The sequence below is a fragment of the Cebus imitator genome, unplaced genomic scaffold (genome assembly GCF_001604975.1).
Source record: "Cebus imitator isolate Cc_AM_T3 unplaced genomic scaffold, Cebus_imitator-1.0 Scaffold136, whole genome shotgun sequence".
Taxonomy (NCBI): Eukaryota; Metazoa; Chordata; class Mammalia; order Primates; family Cebidae; genus Cebus; species Cebus imitator.
In genome coordinates, this window is record NW_016107451.1 from 1,557,715 (window position 1) to 1,581,026 (window position 23,312).

Sequence of the window (23,312 nt, forward strand, 5' to 3'; positions counted from 1 at the left end):
CCGGCCTGTTTTTTTTTTTTTTTGAGACGAAGTTTCACTTTTGTTGCCCAGGCTGGAGTGCAATGGCATGATCTCGATTCTCCTGCCTCAGACTCCAGAGTAGCTGGGATCATAGGCGCACACCACCACGCCCACCTTATTTGTATTTTTAGCAGAAACAAGTTTCTCCATGTTGGTCAGGCTGTTCTTGAACTCCCAACCTCAGGCGATCCGCCCGCCTCGGCCTCCAAGAGTGCTGGGATTACAGGCATGAGCCACTGTACCCAGCCTACCTCAGCTTTTTTATGCCCAAGAATGTATTAGACAGTTATTTTCACATGTATGAAATAACATGTATACAGGGAGACTCATTGCAGTCATCTTTGTGTGGCCAAAGATTATAAACAACATAAGACCATCCTGGGCAACATAACAAGACTCTGTCTCTACTAAAAATAAAAAAAAAATAGTTGGCCATGGTGGTATGTGCCTGTGGTCCCAGCTACTCTGGAGGCTTAGGCTCGAGGATCACTTGAGCCTGGGAGGCCAAGGCTGCAGTGAGCTGTGATTGCACCACTGCACTCCATCCTGGGCGAGGCTGGTCTTGATCTCCTGACCTTTGTTTTTTGTGACACCCTGTCTCAAAAACAAAAAGCAACATAAGAGTCCATTAGGAGGTCAACATTAAATGAATCGTGGAGCTGCCAAATACTGGTATACTTGTGGCCATTAAAAAGAACCAGTAGGGAGCAGTCTTCAAGCCTACTGTTTGGTTAAAAATGGAAGTTATGCTGTAATCCCAGCACTTTGGGAGGTCGAGGTGGGTGGATCACGAGGTCAAGAGATCAAGACCATCCTGGCCAACACGGTGACACCCCGTCTCTACTAAAAATACAAAAAAATTAGCCGGGCGTGGTGGCATGCACCTTTGGTCCCAGCTACTTGAGAGGCTGAGGTGGAAGAATCACTTGAACCCAAGAGACAGAGGTTGCAGTGAGCCAAGATTGCGCCACTGCACTCCAGCCTGGTGACAAGAGCAAGACTCTGTCCCCCCAAAAAAAAAAGGAAGTTATGAAACTGTGTATATGTGCTGCTCTTCATATTAGAAGAAAACTCCATGCACATGGATGTTTGTACGTATACAGGATCTCTTAGAGGTGGCGGCTACTAGAGTGGGGGCCAGGGGACAAGCAGGAGGAAGAGTTATTCTAGTTGCTCTATATTGTATCCTTTGGTACATTACGAATCTGGTCATAATTTTGTATTCGCACGTGTATAGCCTGATCACAGTAAGTCGTGTTGCTAAACAGGCAGCATCTCTAGAAGTGCTCACAGTCTTGACAGTGGGGAGCATATGGAAATGGTGTGGGCACCGTCATCTCCTGGAAGCGTTCTGACCTGCAGAAGCGATGCTTGCTCTGAAAAATCAGCGCATTTGTTCTCAGCCGTGTCTACATAAAATCCAGTGCGGGCTGGGCATGGTGGCTCCCAACACTTTGGGATGCTAAGGCAGTGGATCACTTGAGGTCAGGTGATTGAGACCAGTCTGGCCAACATGGTAAAACCCCGTTTCTACTAAAAATGCAAAAATTAGCTGGGTGTGTTGGCGGCATCTGTAATCCCAGCTACTCGGGAGGCTGAGGCAGAAGAATCACTTGAACCTGGGAGGAGGCGGAGGTCGCAGTGAGCTGAGATCACGCCACTGCACTCCAGCCTGGGCGTCACAGCTAGACTCCATCTCAAACAAACAAAACATCCAGCTGGGTACAGTGTTGTGTGCCTACAGTCCCAGCTCCTCAGGAGGCTGAGGCAGGAAGACCACTTGGGCCCAGGAGCTTATGGCTGTAGTGTTCTTTGATCACTCCTATGAATATCCACTGCCTGAGGAACATGATGAGACCTCGTCTCTTTAAAAAAAAAATGCATTTTCTCATTTCTTTGGATAATTGTATGTAATTCTATAATTACTTAGCAGTAGGACTCTTATATCAGTGGCCTTGGGAATGGCAGTTCCTAGGTGTCCGTTCTGGCTAGAGGGTATTTTGTAGCTGACAAGCTGCATAGTGGTTCCCACTGCTTCCCGCAGGTGCATAAGCTGGAGCCTGAGGCATGGAAACATGTGGAAGCCATTTACATAGACATCGCAGACCGAAGCCAAGTGCTTAGCAAGGTAGGAACTATTTCAAGATGTGGATGGCCTTTGAGATGCAGAAATGACTTCTAATTGTTAGAGAAACCAGGAAGCCATACCCAACTTGGCACAAAAGGAAATTCTCTCTGGTGTGTACAGTTTGTTTTACTTTTTAAAGTGAGTATTAGGAGTTTTCTTGTCTTGAGCTGAGGATACCACTGGGAAATTAGTGGCCCGAAATTTGTATGTCCTGTTTGGCCTCTGAAAACGATTACTGGACTCTGTAGGTGCTGTAGGTAGAGTGTTTTGCCCTGCTAAAATGATGTTTAGCCTGAAAAGTCAGAACGCCAATTCCCAAATTTATTTCCCAACTCAGTGGTTAAAAAAACATGTATTACCTGCCTACTGTGTTTGGAATAGTGTTAGGATCTCGGGGTTCCAGGTGAGGGATGCAGAATATATGAAAAGACAGGTCCCCTGCCCTCAAGAAGTTGGTGGTGGCTTTTCAGAGTAACACACGTTGCAGTAGATGCCTGGAGGACAGTCCATTGCTAGACCGAAAACTTGGTCAGAAGAGGGACCAGGTCTTGCTTGCTCACTGTTTTGCACCAAGGAAGTATTTGCTTAGGGAATGAGGGGGTTAGATTCCTCCTCATTCATTACTGTTCTTACTGGGCAGAGGCCTTGTTGGATTTATAAGACAGGAATTTTAACTCTTTGCCCATTGATAGGGAATGTGTGTTTGCTCTTTGCATGCCAGGGGTGTGATACCTCTTTCCTGTGGTCACACTGCCCTTAAGATATTTTGGGGCTGGGCGTGGCGACTCATGCCTGTAGTCCCAGCACTTTAGGAGGACAAGGTGGCGGATCACCTGAGGTCAGGAGTTCGAAACCAGCCTGGCCAACAGAGTGAAACCCCGTTTCACTAAAAATACAAAAATTAGCTGGGCGTGTTGGTGGGAACCTGTAATCCCAGCTACTTAGGAGGCTGAGGCAGGAGAATGGCTTGAACCCAGGAGGTGGAGGTTGCAGTGAGCCGAGATTGTACCATTGCACTCCAGCCTGGGAGACAGAGCAAGACTCCGTCTCTAAAAAAAAAAAAAAAAAAAAATTCTGAGCTTTGGGAAATACTTTATGAGAGAGAGAGAGAGACAAATGTATGATCTTTGTTATGAGTTTGTATTTCCTGAGCCCATATCAGTCAGTGTAGAGGGACAACTGGAAATTAAACTTCTGTTGTGGTTAATTAACATAGGGAATTCACTGCATTAGAAATCAGTCAAGTGAGACTCACCAATAGGGGATGGGTTTTCAACATTGAACATTTCCAGTAATTATTTTGTTAAAACAAGCCAGAGGGGGATTATGCTAGAAGATTTAAGGAATGACAGCCAGTTATTCTGAGTGCTGATTGTATTTTAGAGTCACTTGCAGAGATTTAAAAAAAAAAAATCTGTGCTGCCCTCACCTGCAGATATTCTCAGTCACTGGATTTTGGGTGGAATGGCTCAGAAATCTGTATTTTTAAAAAGTCTTCCCTGGTGATGTGGAAGCTCAGCCCAGACTGAAAGTCTCTGTCTTCAACACTGTAAATGTGTGCCTGCGCAGACCGTCTGGCGATACTTTCACACTGGCAAAATTCAAAACAAACACTCAGAGAAAATCACATAGAACTCTCCTCTGAGGCTAATGTAAACAGTTCAACATCTTGTTTAGAACATTTTCCCATATTTGCTTTGCGCCATCAGCATGGGGAACTGGTATGAAATGAATGCTAATGAAAAATCTGCTCTCCCCACCTCTCACTCCCTCTCCCACTTCCCTCCAACCCCAATTCCACAATTTCTCTCAGGATTACAAGGCAGAGGAAGACCCAGCAAAATTTAAATCTATCAAAACAGGCCGAGGACCCTTGGGCCCCAACTGGAAGGTACCATTCACACCTTCACTGCCAGGGGACTGGACAGCTTGTGGGTGGGCCGCTCCCTGCGGAGGAGGGGAATGGCTGGGGTGAGCCAGGGGACAGCCTGAGGTCTGCCCTTAGTTACTTGCCTGCCTGTGGGTATGTTTCTAATGCAGCAAGAACTTGTAAATCAGAAAGACTGCCCGTATATGTGTGCATACAAACTGGTTACTGTCAAGTTCAAGTGGTGGGGCCTGCAGAACAAAGTGGAAAACTTTATACACAAGGTAAGTGACTAGGGTGAGGCCTTCCCAGTGACTGTGTTTGCCTGCGTGTGTGCATGTGTGTGTGTGTGCGTGTGCGTGTGTGTGTGCGTGTGCGTGTGTGTGGTGGGGGCTGTTTTGCCCAACAGAAGAAGATGGTCCAGCCCATGGGGCCTGCATTGCAGGGCCGCCAGCATCAGAGCACTTCACAGGCCAGCTTCCCAGATGCTGCCTCCCCTTGCACTCCAGTGTCTTACGGTTTAATGCTGTCCTTCCAGGGGCACCACCTGTGACAGGGAAGGAAACCAAGGCAAAAGCTGACCTACAAATAAAACTCAGTCTTTCTTTTCTTGCAGCCAAAAGGCAAGAGATACTGTGAGCCAGATTCGCCAGTGCCCTGAATTACTCTGCTGGGCAGACCTAAGGACTTTATAGCCTTTTAATTCTCCGATGTGTTGGAATCTCCCTCTCGGGCCGCATTTCATAGCTATGGCCAGTTTTAATCTGGCATTAGACGCCAGACACGGGAGGAAATGTGGCTGTGGTCTGGGGGCCTTGGCTTGCCTGGGAGTTGAGGGGCTGCCTATCTTGGTAGTACTGTGGGCAGAGGCCTAGCATGAGGTAGGCGTACATTCTCTCTTGGGGGCTCCCTCCTATGTGAAGCTATACCTGTTACGAACATGAAGGCAAAGGTCATTGACCTCTGGCTAATACAGATAAGCCAGCCCGGTGTCACTCCTCCTCCCTTCCCCAGCAAAGTGTAGGTCTTAGTGTGGAGAGCATGGGAGGAGGGCTGTGGCCGTGGCCTTCCCCTTTTGAGTTCTAGCTGGTTCCATCCTTTACAGCAAGAGAGGCGTCTGTTTACAAACTTCCACAGGCAGCTGTTCTGCTGGCTCGATAAGTGGGTGGACCTGACCATGGACGACATTCGAAGGATGGAAGAAGAGACAAAGAGACAGCTGGACGAAGTAAGTGGCTCCACAGGAGACTCGGGGCTCTCCATCAGATAAACACGTGAGGGTGAGGGAGACCCAGGGTTGTCAGTCAGATAAACACACGAGGATGAGGGAGACTCGGGGCTCTCCATCCGATAAACACATGAGGCCAAGAGAGACTCGGGGCTGGAGGATGAGGGAGACTCAGGGCTCTCAGTTAGATAAACACAGGAGGATGAGGGAGCCTGTTTTGCTGGAGCAGTTCACTGAGCACTGTCCTGTAGTTCTAGGAACACGTCAGTGTCTGCTATGGCTAAGGTAGAGGGCTAGGCGGTACGTGGGCATTCTGAGGAAGAAAACAGCCCGTGCTCTTGAATTGACAGTTTAGTTGAAGTCTTGCTATATCCACAGAGACAAATAGTCTGTGCCGAATGCCAAGTGGGTAATACAGCTGCGACAGTGATTCTTCAGAGCCCGGTGGGTGGAGCGTGCAGGGCTGCGGAGCTGGAGGTGACCCTGGGGGAGGCAGGCTGGGCTGACCGTGCATATCATGCACATTGCCATAGAAGGCAGCAAGGGCACGTGCAGGCGCTGACAGCTGGCGCTCCCTGCAGTTGTTTTGAGCTGTCAGAGTTTGGAGCATTTGCTTTTGTTTTTGGCCTTGGCGTGGATTGCAGAAAGAGAGCTCTCTGTTCCATAGGGGCCTAAAGACCCAGCATTCCTCATGCCTCATGTGGGGATGCTGATGCTTCCCTGAGACGCCCACTCCGAGGAGATGGTCAGTCAGTAACATTCAGGCACTCACTGTGTGCTGTGCACCATTCCAAGGGCTTCTGCATACACCATCTTGCGGTCTGCACAGTTCCCTGTGAGGAGGCACTGTGGCTATCCCCACCCTCAGGTGAGGAAGTGGAGGCCCAGAGAGCTGGATGCTGCCGCGCCCTGGGCCACACTGCCTTGCAGCCGGTGTGGTCGAGGAGGAGCCCAGCACTGTCTAGCCCCAGAACCACAGCTCTGAATCACTCTCCCATACTCCTGCCTCTGAATGTAATTTTGGGCCACCTTGCCCTCTTGGAGCTAAAACTGTAATAAGGCGGAAGCCCTGTTTCATAAGAATTGCCATCATTCCTCTCTCCCTGCCCCAGGTGAGGTTGGCATGGAGTTTGGGTATCCAGTAGAGGCTTGGCTTTGCAACAGCCCACTCAGCTCTCCAGCAGGGCCTCAGTGAGAGCCAGGCTTGGACGCCAATGCTGCCTGGCCACAGACACTCATGATTCACGACACGGGCTGGGGCAGAGACTAGGTCCACAAGCTCTTCCTCTGGAGCCCCACAGGGAGCTGTTTTTACCATCCAGGATGACACTCCTCCTGGGCTGGCTCACTGCTGAGCGGTGCACTGAGTTGCTTCGTGTGGAATGCAGGTGTTGTGGTTATTCATTTAGCTACATTTAGCAGTGACGTGGCAGGATTTCACTGGGGCACAGTCCCTGATGCTTTTGCTGAGAATCCTTAGGAAGGGGCAGACCTCAGCGTCCAGGGGTCTGGGGATTCTGACTGTGGAAGAGGTGCCTGAGTCTTTTGGTCACCCTAGTCCTGACAGAAAGAAGGGGAAAACGTCACCAAATGAAGAAACATGGAGACTTTCATTGGGGTTTAGCCTGGAGCTTCAGCATCCACTGCCTGACAAAGGCCAGCATAACATACATTGGGGTTGGTGGAAGTGTTTGCTGACCACCTTTCATTCTTTGGGTAGAATTCAAATTCTTGGAGCTAGAAGAACTCTCCAGAGGATCTACTGGGTCTGCTTTCTTCAGATCCAAAATTTGAGAGCCCTCAGTGTTAGAGAATTCTTTTTTAATCTCTCCCCCTTTTGAAAATCTTTCTCGGCTGCGCACGGTGGTTCACGCCTGTAATCCCAGTAATTTGGGAGGCCAAGGTGAGCGAATCACGAGGTCAGATCCAAATGGATTATTTTCAACCAAATGCAGATTTAAAGGCACATTTAAAGAGCCTTGTTTTACTCTTTAAATCAAAAGATCCCTTCATGCCGGGCGAGGTGGCTCACACCTATAATCCCTGCACTCTGGGAGGCTGTGGCAGGCAGATCACAAGGTCAGGAGTTTGAGACCAGCCTGGCCAATATGGTGAAACCCCATCTATCCTAAAAAATATAAAAAGTAGCTGGGTGTGTTGGTGGGCACCTGTAGTTCCAGCTACTCAGGAGGCTGAGGCAGGAGAATCGCTGGAAGGAGGAGGTTGCAGTGAGCCAAGATTGTGCCACTGCACTGTAGCCTGGGTGACAGAACGAGACTCCGTCTCAAAAAAAAAATCTCTTTAGTTCTGGAAAATGTTTTTGTAATTTTCATTCCTGTTTGGTTTTCTTTGTAGAATTTTTAGCTAGACGCTGAACCCTATGAATTGACTTTCTATTCTTTTTATGTTTTCTTTGCTATCTGGGAGTTGTTTTTTGCTTTTTTTTTTTTTTTTTTTTTTTTTTTTTTTTTTTTTTTTTTTTTTTGGGTTTTTTTTTTTTTTTTTTTTTTTTTTTTGACAGAGTCTGGATCTGTCACCCAGGCTGGAATGCAGTGGCATGATATCAACTCACTGCAACCTCTGCGTCCCAGGTTCAAGTGATTCTCTAGCCTCAGCCTCCCCAGTAACTGGGACTACAGGCGTGTGCTGCCTCACCCAGCTGATTTTTGTCTTTTTGGTAGAGACAGGGTTTTGCTATGTTGGCCAGGCTGGTCTTGAACTTCCCACCTCAGGTGAACCATCCACCTTGGCCTCGCCAAGTGGGATTACAGGCGTGAGCCACCATGCCCAGCCTCCTTTCTGGGAGATTTTTTTCCAATTTTAACATTTCTCTCTTCTATTAATTATTTTTGAGCATTTCTTCTTTGTTCTTTCATAATGCACTTTCTCTCCTTTTACCTCCTTTTCTGAAGCGACAGTTTTGGTTTTTGCTTGGTGAGACCTCTCTCTGCTTCCTCAGTAATGTTTCTGCTGAGCTCCTCTGTCCAGTTTGGGTTGGATTCTGTTTCGTGTTAGGGGCCTTCCACAGATCAGTAGGTGGCTTCACTGCAGGGTACTCAGTAGTTACAGTGGGGAAACTCTGCCTCAGGACCTCGAGTCTTTTTTGTCGGCGGTGGGGGGAGGCTTCTCACTTTCACTAGAGAGGGCTCCCCGTCTCTTGCTAGGGGAGACAGGCAGGCAGCTGGCATTCTGTATGCCAAGCTGGGGAGGGTCCCCAGTAGGCTGGTCATGCTGTCAGTTGACTTTAATCCCCTCAGATTCTGCATCAGGCCCACCTTGCCCCTCGCTGCACCTGCGGTCCCGAGTTCAGGACTTCCTCAGCGCTTCAGAGAGTGAACCTCCTGCCTTTTGCTGTGGTAGGAAGCAGGGTGGTTGCTTGACTTCCAGAGCAGGAGAAGGAACACCAGGCCCTAACCATTCTCCATTTGGACTTTCAAACACGTCTCCAGTTTTCAGCCTCACCTGGCACTCCCCCTGCAGCAGGACGTGCTGCCTGCAGCTCCGAGCCTTTGGAAAACCCTCAGCACAAGCCGTCTGGCTCCTCCTCATCTCCCCATTCCTCCAGGAACTTAGGTTTCAGCTGCCGCTGCTCTGCACATTAGTTACTGACTCTTCTGTCCCTTTTCCACATTCCAGAAGTTTGTTCCTGGCTCTTACCTGCAGTGGCTTCTTCTGTTCTCGTTGTCTCCATAGTTTTATATATTTTAAAATTCCTTTGCTGTCATATAGTAGGGTTTGGGGGAGGAATAGAGGTAAATGCATGTCTTCCATGAACCGGGATCAACTGCAATTTGCAGTAGGAATTATGACTTATTCTCTAAACCAATACATAGTTGTCTAGTGCAGGCAGATTTTGTTTGTGAGTTACGAGGGTCACTGTAAAGCCATAGTCACCACCGCTGAAACTCTAGTCCCTGTGGGTGTGGACCCACCGTTCTTGAATGAGGTTTAAAGATCTGGGAAGCACGTGATCAAGATATGAGTTCTTTGCCCTAAAAAAAAAAAACTTCTGGAAATACGTGCCTGTAGGAAAGCAGTTTCTTTTTGTCTCTCTCTCTTTCTCCCCAGCTTCCCTTTTTTCTCCCTTTCCCATGCCCTTGCTCTCTTTTTTTTTTTTTTGAGACGGAGTCTCACTCTGTCACCCAGGCTGGAGTGCAGTGGTGCGATCTTGGCTCACTGCAACCTCCACCTCCCTGGTTCAAGCAATTCTCATGCCACAGCTTCCCGAGTAGCTGGGATTACAGGAGCGTGCCACCATGCCTGGCTAATGTTTGTATTTTTAGTAGAGACAGGGTTTTGCCATGTTGGCCAGGCTGGTCTCAAACTCCTGAACTCAGGCAATTCACCCGAGTCAGCCTCCCAAGGTGCTGGGATTACAGTTGTGAGCCACCGCGCCCAGCCAGTTGTTGTTTTCCTATTTACTGGACTCTCATTTGCTGAAAAATAGCAAAGCAAAGATCCTATGTGTTAGACTGCATGAGTAAGATTCTGCAGGATTTTCTTGCCTTCTTTTGAAGTCCCTGTTGGCTCCATGATTCCTCTGGTCCCTCCACAGTCTGTTCTGGGCTTGCCCCTTTGTGATGGAGCTGAGAGTCTGTGTGATGCCCTTGCTCAGCTGGCCCACCTCAGATGCCCTCTCTGAGCCTCTTTCACAGCTGGTTTCTCTGTCTGTCTGCTTGGATGTGAGTGTACCTGACCTTCTCATTACCTGCTCTTGAGCTCTGTCTTATGGCTTTTTTGTTTGGTTTGGTTTGGTTTTTTGAGAAGGAATTTCACTCTGTTGCCTAGGCTGGAGTGCAGTAGCAGTCTCAGCTCATTTGCAACCTCCGCCTCCCTGGTTCAAGCGATTCTTCTTCCTCAGCTTCCCGAGTAGCTGGGATTACAAGCGTGTGCCACCATGCCCAGCTGATTTTTGTATTTTTAGTAGAGACAGGGTTTTGCTGTGTTGGCCAGGCAGGTTCTCGAACTTCTGACCTCAGGTGATCCACCCACCTCAGCCTCCCAAGTAGCTGGGACTGCAAGCACAGGCCACCATGCTTACCTAATTTTATTTTATTTATTTATTTTTTTTAGAGACAGGATCTTGGTATGTTGTCCAGGCTGGTCTCAAACTCTTGGCCACATATGATCCTTCTCCCCCAGCCTCCCAAACACACCCAGCCAGCTTCATTTCTGCACTGAAATTTTTATTTTGAGATGATCGAAAAATTCACTGGCAGTTATAAAAAATAATGCAGAAAGATCTGTGTACCCTTTACCCAGTTTTTGCCAGTGGTAACATCTTGCAAAACTATAGCACAGTGTAATAACTAGGATATTAACATTGATACTTTTACTAATTTTTTTTTAGGTCAAAGGAGTATTTCATACTTAACGGTCAAAATGATTTTCAAAAGAAAGAAAAATACATTTAAAATTAAAAGTCCAAATAACTAATAGATGAATAAATAAATAAAAGTCTCTCTGTTTCAGCCCCTGGTCTCATTCCCTGGAGGAAAACATTGTTAAAAACAAAAGCAAACCAGGATTGAAGTTTTTTGGTTTTTTTTTAAATTGTACTTTAAGTTCTGGGGTACAAGTGCAGAAAGTGCAGGATTGTGACATAGGTGTACATCTGCCATGGTGGTTTGCTGCACCCATCAACCCGTCATCTACCTTAGGTATTTCTCCTAATGCTATCCCTCCCCTAGCCCCCTACCCTCCGAGAAGTTGCTGTTTTCCTATTTTCACATATACATATTTTCTTCAACCATGTTATATGTGTATGTATAGCCTACGTTGGCTACATCTTAGGAACATCACAAACATCAGATAAATCTTGCATGTCATATAGGCCCCACGAAATAGGAAATAAGCATTCCTGTTGTTCATTATATTGTAAGACTGAAGTAATGGGCTGGGCGCAGTGGCTCACGCCTGTAATCCCAGCACTTTGGGAGGCTGAGGTAGGCGGATCACCTGAGGTCAGGAGTTTGAGACCAGCCTGGCCAAGATGGCAAAACCCCATCTCTACTAAAAATACAAAAAGTATCGGGACATGGTGGCAGGTGCCTGTAATCCCAGCTACTTGGGAGCCTGAGTCAGAAGAATCACTTGAATCCAGGAGTTGGAAGCTTGCAGTGAGCTGAGATGGGGCCACTGCAACTCCAGCCTGAGCAACAGAGCAAGACTCCGTCTTAAAAAAAAAAAAAAAAAGATTGAAGTAATGAATTTTATTTCAATTTCAGTGGTAGCCTCTGTGGGTGCGGAGAGCTTGTTTCTGACAGTAAGGGAAGCTCTCACATTCCTGGTAGGAGGTGCCATCTTACTTCAAGCAGTGGGAAAACAAGACCCGGCTCTGCATTCACAAACTGAAGCAAGGTGGTGAACTCTAGTTGAGGCCCAAGGAGCTCTGCTCCCATGACATTAAATTCTCTGATGACTGAAAATTTATGTCGGTGGTCATTCGTGAGCACGCTGTCTTTTTAAAATTCTATTCTGAAAGACTTTCAGACTTACAGAAAACAGGCAAGAAGAGTACCAAGTGCTCCCGTCTACTCCCTTAGAGCAAAGGCTGCAGCGAGGCCACACTGCCTCCCAGCATCTGGGAGTACCAAGAGCTCCCGTCTACTCCCTTAGAGCAAAGGCTGGAGCCAGGACACACTGCCTCCCAGCATCTGGGAGTACCAAGAGCTCCCGTCTACTCCCTTAGAGCAAAGGCTGGAGCCAGGACACACTGCCTCCCAGCGTCCGGCTCTCATTTCCATCCGTCTAGTGCGGCTCCTCAGTGTCCTGACCTCCACGAACATGGCGTTTGTGAAGGTTACATGCTGGTGGTTTTGTGGAATGTCTTTGAACGTGGATTTGTCTGATGTTTCTGCACGATTAGACCCCACTTGTGTATTTTAGCCCAGCTGCCACCACCTCGGTGTTCTTTTTATCCTCTTCTGTCTGTCTGTCCAGTTACTGGTGAGGTCCCTGCTGTGCCCTCGAAGCCCATGGTGCTCCAGGTTTGTCTTGTTTTTCCATGACCCAGCCTGTAATTGGCTACCTTCAAGGAGCCCTGCTTATGTAGAGAGGAGAATGCTGTTTGGGAAATGAGGTCTGGTGCTGGGTGTGCTTATTACTACTGGGTTATTGCTGCTCCCAGGCCTTCTCATGGGATAGAGCCCCACGCTCTGACTGAGGCCTGTGATCCCAGCACTTTGGGAGGCTGAGGCAGGCAGATCACCTGAGGTCGGGAGTTCAAGACCAGCCTGACTAACATGGAGAAACCCCATCTCTACTAAAAATACAAAACTAGCCGGGTGTGGTGGCAAGGTGCTTAATAATCCCAGCTACTAGGGAGGCAGAGGCAGGAGAATCGTTTAAACTGGGAAGGTGGAGGTTGCAGTGAACCAAGATCACACCATTGCATTCCAGTCTGGGCAACAAGAGTGAAACTATCTCAAAAAAAGAAAAAAAATTTAAAAAGTCGGGGCATAGTGGCTCACGCCTGTAATCCCAGCACGTTAGGAGGCTGAGGTGGGCAGATTGCTTCAGTCCAGGAGTTGGAGACCAGTCTGGGCAAGATGACGAAACCCCATCTCTACAAAAAATACCAAAATTAGCCTGGCATGGTGATTGCACCACTGCACTCCAGCATGGGTGACACAGTGAGACCCTGTCTCGAAAAAAAAAGAAATTTAGGCTTAGACAGCAGTGCAGTGACTTACTCAAGGTCACACAATTAGTGATGGAGCCAGAATACAATCCAAGCCAGGTGCATTGGCTCATGCCTGCAGTCCCAGCACTTTGGGAGGCCATGGCAGGAGGACTACTTAAGCCCAGGGGTTCAAGACCAGCCTAGGCAACACAATGAGACCCTGTCCTGACACACAAAATTTTACATATATATATATATATATATATATTTTTTTTTTTTTTTTTTTGAGACAGAGTTTCACTCTTGTTACCCAGGCTGGAGTGCAATGGCGCGATCTCAGCTCACCGCAACCTCCGCCTCCCGGGTTCAGGCAATTCTCCTGCCTCAGCCTCCCAAGCAGCTGGGACTACAGGCACGCGCCACCATGCCCAGCTAATTTTTTGTATTTTTAGTAGAGACGGGGTTTCATCATGTTGACCAGGATGGTCTCGATCTCTTGACCTCGTGATCCACCCGCCTCGGCCTCCCAAAGTGCTGGGATTACAGGCTTGAGCCACCGCGCCCAGCCTTTTTTTTTTTTTTTAAAGATGGGGTTTCACCATGATGGCCAGGCTGGTCTTGAACTCCTGACCTCAGGTGATCCACCCACCTTGGCCTTCCAAAGTGCTAGGGTTACAGGCATGAGCCACCACGCCCGGCCTTTTTTTTTTCTTTTTCTTTTTTTTAAAATAGAGACAGGTTTTTACCATGTTGGCCAGGATGGTCTCAATCTCTTGACCTTATTATCCGCCCACCTCAGCCTCCCAGAGTGCTGAATTATAGGCGTGAGCCTCTGCGCCCGGCCTCAAAATAAATTTTTTTTTTTTTCTAAGACAGGGTTTTACCATATTGGCCAGGCTGGTCTTGAACTCCTGACCTCAGGTGATCCGCCTACCTCGGCCTCCCAAAGTACTGAGATCACAGGCGTGAGCCACCACTCCTGGCCAAAAAAAATTTTTTTTTAATCAGCCTGGCATGGTGGCACATGCCTGTAGTCCCAGCTACTTGGGATGCTGAGGCAGGAGGATCACTTAAGCTCGGGGTGGGGGTCAAGACTATAGTGAGCCATGATTGCGCCACTGCACTCCAGCCTGGGCAGCAGAGCCAGACACTGTCTCAAACAAACAAAACAATACAGTCCAGGGAGTTTGATTCTAGGAGCTATACTCTTAGGTGTTCAAAATTTGTTGAACATTATAAAGAACAAAAGTTGAGCAGAAAACTAATGGATAGGGAAGAAATACTTATGTTATTGACATTCTTCAAATAGGATAAAGTTTTCAAGTCATAACTGATTTAGAGAGATCAGAGCTACAGCATTTTGAGTAAGTGACGTCTGCTTCTGCCTGGGAGGTGCCAGTGACAGGGACCACTCGATGCTTCCAGAGAAGCCTCCATCCTGTTTTCCAGCAGCCTTGAACTTCTGTGACCCAGACCTGCCCCTGTACTTTGCACCTCTGCATCCTTATGCCATGACATTGTGCCCACTTTTTTGTTTTTTTTGAGATGGAGTCTCACTCTGTTGCCAGGCTAGAGTGCAGTGGTGCAGTCTCGGTTCACCACAACCTCTGCCTCCCGGATTCAAGCGATTCTCCTGCTTCAGCCTCCTGAGTAGCTGGGACCACAGGTGCATGCCACCACGCCTGGCTAATTTTTGTATTTTTAGTAGAGACAGGGTTTCACCATGTTGGCCGGGATGGTTTCAATCTCTTGATCTGCCTGCCTCAGCCTCCCAAAGTGCTTGGATTGCAGGCCTGAGACGCTGCCAGGAACGCTCCTAACCCAGAGCACCACAGGATTTTCTCCTTCATTTCTTCAGGTTTCCTCTCAAACCTCACTACAGGCTTCCATTACTACCTGAAATAGCACTTACCCACAGTCATTCTCTATCTGAGCAGCCCTTAGTCCCACCTGACACATATTCATGTGTTTGTTCTCTGCCCACCCTGCCCCAGAATATAAGCTTCTTGAGGAGAGAATTGGTCCGTTTTAGTTCACAGCTAAATATCCCCAGCCCTGTAGGAGTTCTTAGAACTAAAGAGATGCTACATTGAGGCCAGATGCGATGGCTTACACCTGTAATCCAAGCATTTTGGGAGGCCCAGGCAGGTGGATAACTTGGGGTCAGGAGTTCAAGACCAGCCTGGGCAATGCAGCAAAGCTCTGTCTCCACTAAAAATACAAAAATTAGCCAGCCGTGGTGGTGCACACCTGTAATCCCAGCTACTCGGGAGGCTGAGGCAGGAGAATTGCTTGAACCTGGGAGGCAAAGGTTGCAGTAAGCAGAGGTCACACCACTGTACCCCAGCCTGGGCGACAGAGCAAAAGTCTGTCTCAAAAAAAAAAAAAAAAAAGTTTCATAAATATTTGTTGAATGAATGAAACAGGGGCCAGGTGTGGTGGCTGACACCTGTGCTGTAATCCCAGCACTTTGGGAGGTTGAGGCAGAGGATCTAGGGAAGCCAGGAGTCCAGACCAGCCTGGTCAACATAGGAAGACCTACCCCAACACCACACCTCTCTACCAAAAAAAGAGAGAAGTGCTTATGAACTGACCCAAACACCATGACACAAGGAAGAGAAATAGGAATCATGGCTGGTGAGGCCAGTGGCACAGAGCTGTAGATGGATGGCATGAAGTATATTTGCAAAATTCTGTCCTTCCAGTGTTTTGCTTTGTATACAAAAAATGCCCCACCTTGCCTATTGGCAGGATTGAGAAGGCGGGATGTATTTTTGGTGGAATTTCATCAGCAGCAGAAGCCTTCCATTTTTCCTGCTTTTTCTGTTCCAGATGAGACAAAAGGACCCAGTGAAAGGAATGACAGCAGATGACTAAAGCCACCCTTTATCCTCTGCACTGTACGTACCAGATTTCTCACTGTGTCACAGACCCGTAAAATCAGTTTGGGTTTTCAAGGCCTCAGCAGCTCACTGTGGAGTCAGAAAACCTTTTCCTCCTCCTTCCTTCTAGTAATGATGTCTGCCCCGCCAAACAGCTCTCAGCTTCCACTAAAAGAAATGATGGCTGTTGGGACATTTCAGGGACGTTTTCCAAAGAACCACTCAGAGACATGGATAGGGAGGGTGGTAGGAAGTGGGGGTGGGGGTGGGGGGTACAGAAGCCAGGTTCATCCGCTGCTAATCACTTTCCTCTGTCAACTTGATCCATCTCAAGTGGAAGCTGCCATGCTGGGTACTTCCTGGCCCTCCCATGCCACCGCCAGTTCCTAGCTCCCAAATACTGGCATGACCTGCCCTTCCCCCTTGAAAAACTTGCTGGCCAGGCAGCCTTTGTCAGCATCCACTATTGCGTCAGGTGCTGCATTTCCTTCCTCTTTATACCCCCGATCCCATACTAAGCTGCCCTCATCAGAGGTGGCATCTTTCAGGTGCTGGGAGGGTGCTTCTGCCCAGGTCATGGGCCCAGATTGGTGGCCCCTTGTTCCATGTTGTCACTCTTCCCCAAGCCCCTTCCTTCCTCCGTTAGCTCTTGGTGCTGGTTCCCCAGTGCCCTGTACACCTCCCCACTCATGGGATTCCAGCAGCTCAAAGCAGTCTTAATCACTGAAACCTGGCTGTGCTCCCACTTAGGCTCTGAGAGAAAATTATTTTCGCAAATAAAAACTGGCCTCTAACACTAGCGGGTAAGCAGGCCCAGGGTCTCACCAGCCGTGATGCCAGGCTTGGCTCGCTCTCCCTGGCCCGTGTTCTTAAAGCAGCTTATGGGGGGCAGGAGGGTAGGACAAGGTGGAGTGTGTGATGCAGCTTCCCAGTCACTGCTCGGGCCTTAGTGCTCTCTCCCCACTCCCTTCCCTGCCCACCAGCCGGAGTCCTTCCTCCTTTTGAAACTCCCATTGAGGATGATTTACAGTTGTGTCCGTTTGCGCCTGTTGCTTCCTTAATCATCTTATTTTCTTCTAGTTTTGCAAGACAGTGGTCAACAGGAAGGCCCAGCAGCTCCACCCTCCCACGTGACAGGCCATCTTCAGAAGCAGCCGTTCTGTGCCCGTTCTCCAGGCAACTTCGAGCCCCTTCCTGTAGCTAATTCTAGATGCCCTTTAACATTGTGAACAGATAGACCGTCTGGTATTACAGAGCCCGCGTGTGCAGGAGCCTGCTCCTCCCAGATACATGGTGTGCAGGCTGCTGTATTTACAGCTCCTCTGTCTCTCCTTTGTGTTCTGACCCATTTCTGTGTGTGCCCCCGACCTTTATTTCCAAGTGACATTTTCAGTCTTTCAGATAGCTGCCTTTTTTTAAATGATTTAAGTTCATTTGTTCTGAGCCTTGGGATAAACTGAGGTATTTGCTTCCTGGGCAGATCTTTGCAGTTTTGAGTGTTCATGTTGGGAGAGGGCATGAGCTAGAGATCCATTGTTTTCCCCACTTCTGCAGAATCGCAGTGTGCTTTTGTAAGTCTGTCTTCAGCTCCCAGTAACCCTTCCTTAGTGCACTCTAGCACATGGAGGTACCCAAGGCTCAGCCGGTCTGTTTAAGAAAATTTAACAAATGCAGATAACCTGCCCCAGTCACTGAATCTTTAGTTACTGCTCTCTTAGAAACACCTGTGGCTTCTTGGCCCTCCTGTTACCCACTCTGAATCTCTCTGCAGAGCCTACAAAATCGCCCCAGTCAGTTCTCCACCTGGAGAGAACTGTCCCGTGTGGCCCCTAGAATTGAGTCGCCCTCTAAATGCCAACTGTCTGACCCCGAGGAGCTCCGTAAGTCCATGCTCCTCCTCTTCCCTTTTGGGCTGGTGCTGCCACTCAGCAATAATCTCTTTTCTCTGTGCTTTCTTAGGTCCCTGTCCTCTGTCTTTGAGGCTGGTCAGGATACAAGAGTCCTGGTCTTTCATGTTGCACAATATGAGCATGCAAAAAGCTTTTCTCCAGAACATCCTTCCCCATCTGCAGTTGCTGGAAAGGAATTTGGGGATCAAGAACTTAGCTCATCCTACTCCCACGCTGAGTTCTGTCCTGGAAATTCAAAAGCACATAGTGATCATAGTACAGAACTCTACCAAAGCAGGCAGGTGAGGAAGTCCAGGCTCCAGCGGCATAGACGCTGCTGTGTGTTCACAGTTCCCTACAACTTGGCAGGGCCTGAGGATGCCTCTTACTGGGAGAATCTGAGATAGCAGTAGTGTCACCTGACATGCCCCAAACCTTGTGAAGCACGTTGGCCTAAGTGTGCCATGATCCAAGCCCACACTAGCCTGGGTGCATCTGCTAATGAGAGACCAAATCTTTGTCCGGGAAGCAAGAAGTGGGGTGGGATAATGTACCCTTATGTTTTTGTCAGTTTGTTTGCCTTACTCATTTCTAAGTGCAATAAGGGAGTGTTTCACAGGACTGCACCTACGACGTCCTGATGGATGTTTCCCTGTGGCCCTCCGGGGGCAAGAGTGGACAGACTCAGACCCCCCAGCATGGTTAGCTCTGACCTTCATTGAGGTCCCTTTGGAACCAGCTGTCTTGTTACAGGCACCTTCCTCTGTGTGAGTCTCCTCACCTTTAGGGGACTTTAGTAATTCATCTGGGTAGCATCTCAACTGCTGGTAGCGTTTATCTTACTTGGAAAGTTGGAGAAGAGGCAATCCTACTGGAGAAAAATGTAAATGTTTTCCTATTAGCTCTTAATTATATTTGTGCTTAAAGATTTCCCTTCTTCATTCATCAAATAGGGGAAGTCCAGATGGTGGTTATCTTGAAAGAAAGAAACTGTGGCATTCTAGACAGACAGTTGTTACGTGGTTTGAGGGTCAGCAGCTGTTAATATCCTTCCTTTGGCTCTTTGAGACCCACACATATCACTTTAACCCTAATGAGGGCTCCTCCCACCTCCACCTGTTGCCCCAGTTTAAAAGCATCCATGATGAGCTGTCAGCCTGGATCTGGAACTCCAGCCCACATAAACATAGAGGAGGGATGTCCCTGCTCTGTTCCATCCCCATGGATGGTGCTGCTGCTGGGCAACAGTGTTGGCTGCTTTTAAGTACCCCGTTTCCTCCTCGCCCACCCCAAACTGACCAGCACTCAGAAGGACTTACGATAAAGGCTCAGCTTCAGGGGTAGCACATGAGCGTGTGCCATGCCCCTTCAGACCAGCTGCTTACATGAGGATCCCAGGGTCACAGCCCCAGCAGAGCAGCAGTGCCGGGACGGGGAGGAGGGGTGCTGGGCTCTGGCCTTCTTCTGGAGAGAGTCTGGGACAGGGTCAGTACCGCGGGCATGTGTATCTTCCCGAGTTCTCCTTTTACAGTCCCCGCTGGGACTCCCTGACTTATTTTGGTTGGTTCCTAGTGCAACTTCTTTTACAAACTACACTTTGTAGAACTGATTAGATTATCTTGTTTATTTAATGTGAGTTTGTGCCTTTTTGTCTCAATCTTCCAACACAGGTATATTGAGAAAAAAGCAGTCTAATAAAATCCTAGACAGAGCTTTCTGGAGTCTAGTTTGGTGATGTCCATATGTCCATTTTCCAACTGTAGATCTCCTCAAACTTGCACTGATATCCCCTATTTTACCAGGCAGGATTAGGAAGAGGCAAGAAGATGTATCTGAAAATTTCTGCACATGGATTTCTGCAAATTGTAATAGTCCCTTGTCAATTTACTTAATGGAAGCATTGCACATCTGAGTTGTAATCTGGCCGCTTCCTACTGACAGTATTTCCTTTTGCTTTTGTCTCCCCTCTTCACATCTTCCTCTTTATCCACCATACCAAGCAAGCAAAACATTTATTTAAAGTAGTTCTTGGCCAGCGTGGTGTCTCACGCCTGTAATCCCAGCACTTTGGGAGGCTGAGGCAGGCGGATCACAAGGTCAGGAGATCAATACCATCCTGACCAACATGGTGAAACCCTGTCTCTACTAAAATACAAAAAATTAGCCGGGCATGGTGGCGAGCTCCTGTAGTCCCAGCTACTCTGGAGGCTGTCACAGGGGAATTGCTTGAACCCGGGAGGTGGAGGTTGCGCCATTGCACTCCAGCCTGGGTGACAGAGTGAGACTCTGTCTCAAAAAAATAAAGTAGTTCTTGGCCGAGCCCAGTAGCTCATGCCTGTAATCCCAATACTTTGAGAAGCTGGATCACCTGAGGTCAGGAGTTCGAGACCAGCCTGGCCAACATGGTGAAACTCCATCTCTACTAAAAATACAAAAAACATTAACTGGGTCTGGTGGCAGGCTCCCATGCTGAGGCAGAATTGCTTGAACCCAGGAGGTGGAGGTTGCAGTGAGCTGAGATTGCACCACTGCACTCCAGCCTGGGCAACAGAGCAAGACTCCATCTCAAAAAAAAAAAAAGTTCTTAACCTGGCTCCCTGGCGCGTGAACCTCTGGAAGTTTGTTTGTAAAATTGTGTGTGCATTTTTTTGAGGAAAGTGCTGTCAAAGGAATCCCATAAATAACCCCACCCCCCAGAAAAACTGATTAAGAACAATGACTTCAAGGAAATCTCAGTGAATCTTTAGCAAAGTAACCATTTCACGTTTGGTCTTGAATGGAGACTACATAGAAGCCGTTTGGTCTTGAAAACGGACCATATGGAAGCAGTGAGTTACTTTTGGGGGGGGCGGGGGGACGGAGTCACTCTGCCGCCCAGGCTGGAGTGCAGTGGCGCGATCTCGGCTCTTTGCAACCTCCGCCTCCCGGGTTCAAGCGATTCTCCGGACTTCTCGTTTATTGATGGCTAATTTTCTAGGAGTCTAGGAATCCCCCAAACCTCCCACATGCAGTGGTTAACCCCATCAGTTAGGAGGGCGAAAGCCGCCTGCAAGTGGAGGCGGAGAATGGAGACGCTACCGGAGCGGCATGGGCGCCACGGGCATGGCAGATTACCCGCAGCTGAGGGGACAGGGACGCCGGGTTCCAGGCAGGACGGTGGCTAAGCGGCGTGTCCCTACCCCTGGTCCTCATTTGCCCCCTGGGTCTCTGGACGGCGGTAAGCCGGGGCGAAAACAGCACAAGGACCGGACTCGGATCCCTCACAAGCGGGTCAGAGGCCGCGACGGCGGAGCGACAACTTCCGCCGGAAGACGGCCCCTGGAGCGGGGCACGCTGGGAGTCGGGGGCGGGGGGCGGGAGGCGGCGGGCGGCGGGCGGCGGGCTGGGCCGGGCCGGGTCCAGTGGAGGCCGCGCACCAGGGCTGGCTGCGGTTGTGTGGCGTTGTGCGCTGATGACAGGCCAGACACGCCTCCCTGACGTCCCCGAAGACACCTTCGCTCAGCCTCTCGCAGCTTCGCGCTTCTGGGAGAGTCCAGCCTCCTCTCGCGAGCCGCACCACCCAGAGCCGGCGGTGCGCCTATGGCCTGTCTCTGACGGAAGCCGGGGCGGGCGGGCGGAGTCCGGAAGAAAAACAGTCCGCGACAGGGGGGCGCGTGAGACCGGCCGGCAGCGCGGCTGCTCTGGCCGCCAGACGTGAGCGTGCCTGGCCACCGCGCGGGACGACGGCGGCCATGAGCTCTCGGAAGCCGGGCGGGCCGAAAGGCAGGAGGCTCGGGTGAGGAGGCGCTGGCGGCGGGGCGGCCTGCTGGGGCGGATGGCGGCCGCCGACCCTCTCGGGCTGCGGGCTGCTGGTGGGAGCAGCCTGGGAGGCAAGGCTGCAGACCTCCATGACTGCCTTGGGTTCAGGGGCGCGCTCACATTCTCCCAGGCCTGTGCCGGGTGGGCTATATTGGGCCCGAGCCTCGCGCGCCCTCTAAGCCGAGGCCGCCAAGCTCGTTCCCACTGGGGCGCGATCGGGTGTCGCGGTTGCTTTCTGGACAGGTCAGCTGTGTTGGGTTTGTGAGGCTAGAGACATAACAAGTCCATCACCCTTCAGCTCTAGGTTAGGAATCTCGTTCCTACTTTTCCTTTTTTTTTTTTTTTTTTTTTTGAGATGGAGGTTTGCTCTGTCACCCAGGCTGGAGTGCAGTGGCGCGATCTTGGCTAACCGCAACCTCCGCCTCTCGGGTTCGAGCGATTCTCCTGCCTCAGCCTCCCTAGTAGCTGGATTACAGGCGCGCGCCGCCACACCCGTCTAATTTTGTGTTTTTGTTAGAGACAGGGTTTCTCCACGTTGGCCAGGCTGGTCTCGAACTCCAGACCTCAGGTGATCCGCCCGCCTTAGCTTCCCAAAGTGCTGGGATTACAGGCGTGAGCCACCACGCCCGGCGTTCCTACTTTTCATCAGCACATACATCATGAGTTCTGCCTGATTCCACGATAACCCCCGGAAATCCACAATCAGATTGAGATAAGATCCTTTAGTGAAGTGACTTAGCCTGGTCTCTTGCCTGCTCTTTCACGGGTAACAGCGCTAATCGCCTACTTAGTCTAAGTCACGATGCACGGATTTGCTGCTAATCATCGGATCTGAGAGTGGGAACAAGAAATCTGGACTTGTGCTCTCCATCCACTTAGAGCAAGTCTGGGAAAATAAGTCTTTGAGCAAAATAAGTCTTTGTTCCTTAAACCTCTGTCGGACAGCAGGGGGAGATCGTAGACAAATGAAGCACATAATCTCAGGCCGAGTGCCTGGGAAGGTGGTTGGTTTCTGTATGGTGTTGTTTATGCTAATAGGGAGGGACAGGAAGTTGTTTTAAACTTGCCAAGAATTTCTTGAAGTGCTTTGGTGAACGTCGACCTCTAAGAGCAGGGTCTGTTGGAAAAGAGATGTTTTGGCCTCATTTGCCCTTTTCTCCCAGTCCCCTGTTACCGCCCCACCCCCACCCCACTTCGGATCTCCAGCTGCTGCAGGTCCTCCTCCTCACTGTGCGCCTAGCACTCAGGCCAGCTGTTGCTGGTCTCTGCAGGGGCTGCAGCTCCTGCCTGCTCTGTGCTCTGCACAGTCTGGCACTGCTTGTAGGGCTGCTGTCAGTATTCCGCTAAAGACATCTGTCGGCCTCTTTTGGTCTTCCCTTTGAGCCTCTGAGTGGGTCCAGTGTCATTGAGGCCCCTGATCACCTAGGAAGTCTCTTGCCTCCCTAAGACTTGTAGGCTGAGGTTAAAATGTTATCCAAGTAATGACGTTTCCCGAGAGAGAGTACTCTTTTTTTTCTTTTTCATGCAATACTACACAGCCATAGAGTATAGACTCTTAAGACATATGCAGAGAAACCTGTTATTTAGAAACTTCTCCTTGGCCAGGCATGATGGCTCAGGCCTGTAATCCCAGCACTTTGAGAGGCTGAGGTGGGCAGATCACCTGAGGTCAGGAGTTTAAGACCAGCCTGGCCAACATGGTGAAGCCCCATCTCTATTAAAAATACAAAATGACAGGCCGGGCGCGGTGGCTCAAGCCTGAAATCCCAGCACTTTGGGAGGCCGAGGCGGGTGGATCACGAGGTCAAGAGATCGAGACCATCCTGGTCAACACGGTGAAACCCCGTCTCTACTAAAAATACAAAAAATTAGCTA

The 23,312-nt window shown here is 49.4% G+C and overlaps 2 protein-coding genes across 5 annotated transcripts in view; both read left to right on the forward strand.

Moving 5' to 3' along the window:
- The window catches only part of PITPNA (phosphatidylinositol transfer protein alpha), a 43,859-nt gene extending 24,509 nt beyond the window's left edge, over nucleotides 1-19,350 (forward strand). The window contains exons 7-12 of the mRNA XM_017541678.2: nucleotides 2,066-2,149; nucleotides 3,963-4,040; nucleotides 4,190-4,300; nucleotides 5,122-5,244; nucleotides 15,701-15,768; nucleotides 16,831-19,350. Coding sequence (XP_017397167.1) covers nucleotides 2,066-2,149; nucleotides 3,963-4,040; nucleotides 4,190-4,300; nucleotides 5,122-5,244; nucleotides 15,701-15,745 — 441 coding nt within the window. The 3' untranslated portion in view covers nucleotides 15,746-15,768; nucleotides 16,831-19,350. The remainder of the gene's footprint in view (nucleotides 1-2,065; nucleotides 2,150-3,962; nucleotides 4,041-4,189; nucleotides 4,301-5,121; nucleotides 5,245-15,700; nucleotides 15,769-16,830) is intronic.
- Nucleotides 19,351-21,004: 1,654 nt separating this feature from the next.
- Nucleotides 21,005-23,312, forward strand: part of INPP5K (inositol polyphosphate-5-phosphatase K) — a 22,808-nt gene continuing 20,500 nt past the window's right edge. For 2 of the 4 annotated variants that reach the window (XM_017541672.2, XM_017541671.2), the window contains exon 1: nucleotides 21,190-21,414. Coding sequence is in view for 2 of the 4 variants with exons in the window: in XM_017541669.1 (XP_017397158.1) it covers nucleotides 21,371-21,414 (44 nt within the window). In the remaining 2 variants the exon portion in view is untranslated. Of the gene's footprint in view, nucleotides 21,415-23,312 lie in introns of all 4 variants that reach the window. The other 2 variants (XM_017541669.1, XM_017541668.2) reach the window with 2 other exon arrangements.